Here is a 6000-nt window from a genome sequence, read left to right as displayed (position 1 = left end):
AAGACGTGGTTCGACAGGCAGGCAAGATCGTTTAGAGAAGGGAATCAAGTGCGTGGGACAATCAGACAGGTAAGCAGGTAGTGCACTGTACAGGCAGGCAGCTATCCCACACGCAGGGGCTCAAGCAGAGGCACAGGTGAGCAAGCAGGCGATCGTACAGGGCACTCACAAGTCGACAGGTATCTTGAGGTGGGTAGATAAGGCACTGGGACACACATACAGTAACTGGGACACACAGCCGGGTACTGGGACACACAGACAGGCACTGGGTCACAGAGACAGGTACTGGGACACACAGACAGACACTGGGACACACAGCCAGACACTGGGACACACAGACACTGGGACACACAGACAGACACTGGGACACATAGACAGGCACTGGGACACACAGACAGACACTGGGACACACAGCCAGACACTGGGACACACAGATACTGGGACACACAGACAAACACTGGGACACACAGACAGGCACTGGGGCACAGACAGGCACTGGGACACACAGACAGGCACTGGGACACACAGACAGACACTGGGACACACAGACAGACACTGGGACACAGACAGACACTGGGACACACAGACACTGGGACACACAGACAGACACTGGGACACACAGACGGGCACTGGGACACACAGACAGACACTGGGACACACAGACAGACACTGGGACACACAGACGGGTACTGGGACACACAGACAGGCACTGGGACACACAAACAGGCACTGGGACACACAGACAGACACTGGGACACACAGACAGGCACTGGGACACACAGACAGACACTGGGACACACAGACAGGCACTGGGACACACAGACAGAAACTGGGACACACAGACAGAAACTGGGACACACAGACAGACACTGGGACACAGACGGGCACTGGGACACACAGACAGGAACTGGGACACACAGCCAGGTACTGGGACACACAGACAGACACTGGGACACACAGACAGGCACTGGGACACACAGACAGGCACTGGGACACACAGACAGAAACTGGGACACACAGGCACTTGGAGAAAGGCAGAGAGAGGAAGTATAACACGCCATGGAGTTTGGCAATATCACTGCGGTTGCTTAAGCCTTTATACAGTAGTCGTGTGTAGTGTTATACATCGGTGCAAATACACAGCAGCAGTTGAGTAAAATATAGCTTGTCAGAACACTGCACCCGCTGCTCTTGTGCAATGCCACCGTCACAACACAATACTCTCGTGGTAAATGTAGTAAGCAGTTGTTCGCGTACTATTGGAATTTAGCGAATTGTCATTTTAAGCACACTGAGTTCCATTGGGGAATATCTTCGTGTTGTAACGGAGGTAGTGCGTGAATACACGGGTAGTCGCACAGCTGCCGTGGGAGATCGACAAAGTCGCACACGGACAGACGGCGGCTCAAAGGACCAGAGAGAGATTTTAAGAAAAGAGAGAGAATTCTGTGAGCACGCAGATATACAGCCACTGTAGGGAAACGTGGCAGGCAGAGGGTGCACGCACACACACAACTGCAAGGCAGAGCCATCATGTTCTCCAAGAAGACTCATGGCGATGCCAAGAAGTCTGCACAGAAGCTGCTGGACATCAAGAAGGACGCGATGACCCGACTCAAGCACCTGCGGGTCGTGTTGGCAGGTGAGGAGAGTTTCCAGTGGTCCAGACCACGTGCATGGGCCAGACCATGTGTATTACAGAGGTGAGGTTCAGTAGTTCATGGACATACGTTGAGTAGTCCAGTCCATGTTTATTCCATTGGTATGTCTAGCAGGCCAATCTATTATTACAAAGGTAAATCCAGTAGTCCGGTCCATGTTTATTCCTTTGGTATGTCTAGTAGTTAAACATATAGTACGTAGGTAAATGCAGTAATCTAGGCCATGTGTATTACGGTGATGTCTAATAGTCTAATATATATTACATAGGTATAGGTAATATAGTCGTCCAGTCCATATTTATTTCATTGGTTAGTCCAGTTCATGTGCAGGACACAGTTACCTCCTACTCCTTTACATGTGTAGTCTCGTTGAGATGAACTTACATTGAAATGCTTAATAAATAGTCTTGGTTATTTCGGTAAAGTCACGTAGATAGGAGAAAAAATGAAATAAAAATAATTAAATACTAATAAAAAATTGCAAATAATAAAAGCAAAAAAAAAACTATGTAAAAAAAATGGTAAAATTAAATAATACATTTAAAATAATAAAAGCAAAAAGCCCACGACGTTTCGATCGCAACACAAGCAGTCTTCATCAGGCGGAGATGAAGACCGTCAGTGGACATAACCTAACTTATGTTCATTGACAGATACACTGGACATTATACTGAGCAGTACACATGGTGGTATACTGCCAGGAAGCATTAAAGCAGGTATATTGACAGGTACACTGACCTATATCCTAACTCGTAGACTGGTCAGTATCGAGTACTAGCAGGTACATTGATTGATAGGTACATTGGCCAGTTTTCTGGCAGGTAGACTGGCCGGTATGCTGTGACTGGTAACTTGATGCTTTTTGGCAGCTACAGTGACCAGTGTATGTGAAGGAACACACGCCAGTCCTGTATACTTGCAGTATTCCAACAGATATTCTAACAGGTACACTTTCTTATATACTGATAGATATACTGAATTATATACTCGTCCTTACACTTGCTGGTTCTTTTACCGGCAGGTATACTGCGAGGTACACGTGTTTGCATACTGTTTGTTATACTGGCCGGTACATTGCCAGATGTTCACACCTACCTGCATCTACATCATGGGACCTCCTTTGCCAGTACCAAAATATGAGAATAGGTTTTCCCCTTTTTTCTGGCAACAAAACAGGTGTTAGAATGTTAAAACACCAAACTGAAACCATTAATAAGAAATCATATCTGCATTAACCACAATACTTGCGGTCAGAATGCAAACAAAAACATACTCTGATAATATATGAATTGTCTTTGAAACTGATTGGTCCACACCAGAGATAATGCATATATTATCATATATTACATCTTATCATATATTATTGGAGTTTGTTTGCATTCTGACCACAAGTATTGTGGTTAATGCAGACATGATTCCCTGTAAAAGGTTTCAGTTTGGTGTTTTAACATCTTAACACCTGTTTTGTTGCCAGAAAAAAGGGGAAAACCTATTCTCATATTTTGGTACTGGCAATGAGGTCCCATGATGTAGATCCTCACCCCGAGCTCTCATTACTCTGATAGTGCATTGTCTTTGAGCTGCACGCCTTTTGGCATCCTCTGGTCTAACCGTTTGAGACTAGGCTCGAAAGAAAGCTGTCTCTGGTGTGGACCAATCAGTTTCAAAGACAATGCATATATTAGTAGAGTATGTTTTTTGTTTGCATTCTGACCGCAAGTATTGTGGTTAATACAGACATGATTCCTTATTAATGGTTTTACTTTGGTGTTTTAACATCTTAATACCTGTTTTGTTGCCAGAAAAAAGGGAAAAACCTATTCTCGCCTCCTCTTTGGTTCTTTCGGTAAAGTCACGTAGTTAGAAATAAAACAAATCACGAAGTTTCGATCGCTTGTGTTGCCACCCATCCACTATGCGGTCATAGTGGATGGGTGGCTGGGTCCACAGGTCAACCAGGCAGGTGCAGAGGGGGTGGTCAGCAATCACATGTTAAAGGTGAGAAGTTAGGGGTTACACGGTTGGTCAGTTTACCGGAATAAGTTGACTTATTCCAAGTTGACTTCTTCTAAGTTGACTTATTCTGGTAAGTTGTGTGACTTCTCTGCATAATTTTGGCTCCGTACCATTGTGCGTCTTCTCTACTGCAGGCCCCAAGTGGTTATTGTGCTTGTTGACAAGCGGTCGGTTTTACACAGAGTCGACAGCTCAACTCCTGCCTCCTCCTCCGCTTGTAATTCATCCTGGGATATACAAAAGCTTGTCCCATCTACTCTATAGTGAATTTACAGTTGCAGTCACCCGTGATTAACCTGGGGGTTTCGAGTGTATAGTGAGCTGATGGTCTCAGCCTGATCATGAATGGGCTCGACGAAAAAAAAAACAACCTTAAATTTTTTTGCCACTCAATTTGGGATGTTTTCCCAGCTCCCGATAACAATTAAACAAAATCTTAGTTTGACTGCCGTGGGAAGAACCACCTCTGCAGCAGGACCTGTGAGTACCGGACTTTAGGTCATGACACCATCAAGTCCAGAAGGTACGATGCAATTCAAGGAACCTCAAAAAATGATATCCTGTTTCCAAATCGTATTTCAGTGGTATTGATCACTGCGAAAAAACACTAGTTTAGGAAATTGGGCAAGCAAAGGACCACAGATATTGGGGCAATTGGTGGTGCCGGTTCTGGCCGTGTTTCCGCTTTCTGTGGTTTCCCATGAAATCTGCATGCGTTAAAAAAAGTCTACATCTTTTTGACATGCAATTTTTTTTATGAATGACGTTAAATTAGCAAAGTTTGAAAGACGAAGTGCATTGCATAAAAGAGAATGCCTTCGAGATGACGCAGCAAATTCCCTACACCAATGTTGAGCAGTGTGGGATGCTGCCGTGGTCTAATGGTTGGCAGACTGAATGAACAATCCAGAGGTTTGCCAGTTCAATCTCCCGGCACGGCAGTTGAAGCGATGGGAAAGTGTATTTCATCCCCTCCAGGCGCTGACCTCCCCAGAAGTTAGTCAATTGGCAGGTCACGTGTGTGAGTTACAGCAACGGTTATCCTACATTTTCCAAGGCTTCTGGCCAGCATAGAAGAGTAGGCCAAATACAGCCCTCTCTAGAGTTCCCTCTCTAAAGTTTTCTTTAGAACAGACCCTTCTGCCAGCAGTGGTGTCCATAAGCTATTGCAGTGCTGCACCTTTGAACCTTTATATTGTGTAGTGTGTTTACAGTGCATATTCATTTTTAAATGTATTCGTGGTTCAGCTCGCTTATTCATGGAATGTCCTCTCACGCATTTAGATGAAATGATAGGTGCTGTCGAGGGGACAACACAGTTGTGTAACAGCGCAGGGTACATTTTTACAAAGATCTGCTGTAGCACCACAAGTTGGATTAGGGTTCGGATTGATTGGCAAGTGTACGGCAATGTTGCTGGCAAGCAAGTTGCTCCTGCTGCCAGTTCGAAATTAGGCATGATTGCATGCCTCTTAAAAATATGATCGGCAATTTCGTGGGTGCTCATTCAACCCAAGGGCATCGCCCTATGCTTCCCAATGCTATTGCAGTAGGTGTTTTTACATTCGTACGCATTGCGTAACAATGCCATTCATAACGCCAGAATTATAGCCACAAAGTGATGTGCTACTGAACCGTGCAAAATTCATTTTATTTGGTTATGCCTCCTTGGTAGGAAGTATGTGTTTTTTTTTGTAAGTTCGAGATTGTTAATCTGTTATCTAAAATGTAATTCCGTTTAATAAGTAACACATAATTATAACGGAAGACGCTGTCCCTTGGAATGTTAAGATTTTTGCAAGCGCTAAACCATTAACTTCTGCATTGATTTTAACATTGGCAAGGTGATACAGCACTCTCGGTCTTTACACATTAATCAGAATGGCTTACTTGTTCGCCGAGGCTCACCGTGGCTCACCGTGGCCAATATAGTTTAGTTCACATAGCCTGTATATATAAAGAACCGTAGTGGTCTGCTGGTGAGGGTATATAAGGAGGTTGACTATGAACTTCAGACTGTGGCGTGATGTAAATCTGTCTGGGTTTTGTGGTCCAGAATTCCAATTCAACGTGGCCTGGCAGGAGTTTTGTGGCAAACAACAATCCATTGACAACAACGTTGTGGGACATAATTCACGTATTGCTTAAACATCACGTGCCTTTGTCCTCTGCTCTTTGTGGTTAGCGTGAAATATAATTTGCCTACACATTTCCTGATCCCCAGTCAACAAGGCATATGTGGTTGTGGTGAAGAGAAAAAAAAAGCCCTAATGCTTTTGCAGTAACTTTTATTGCATTAGGGCAGTTTGCCAAATGGCTATAA

General features: G+C 44.5%; 1 protein-coding gene across 11 annotated transcripts in view; it reads left to right on the top strand.

Moving 5' to 3' along the window:
* Positions 1 to 1509: 1509 nt before the first annotated feature.
* The window catches only part of LOC144720052 (ral GTPase-activating protein subunit alpha-1-like), a 142649-nt gene continuing 138158 nt past the window's right edge, over positions 1510 to 6000 (top strand). For all 11 annotated transcript variants that reach the window (XM_078596501.1, XM_078596497.1, XM_078596502.1 and 8 more), the window contains exon 1: positions 1510 to 1642. In XM_078596501.1, coding sequence (XP_078452627.1) covers positions 1534 to 1642 — 109 coding nt within the window. In that variant the 5' untranslated portion in view covers positions 1510 to 1533. The remainder of the gene's footprint in view (positions 1643 to 6000) is intronic.

This window comes from Lampetra planeri, chromosome 7 (genome assembly GCF_965212315.1).
Source record: "Lampetra planeri chromosome 7, kcLamPlan1.2.h2, whole genome shotgun sequence".
NCBI lineage: Eukaryota > Metazoa > Chordata > Hyperoartia > Petromyzontiformes > Petromyzontidae > Lampetra > Lampetra planeri.
The sequence above is the reverse complement of the archived record's forward strand: the minus strand, read 5'-3'. Positions and strand labels throughout refer to the sequence as shown.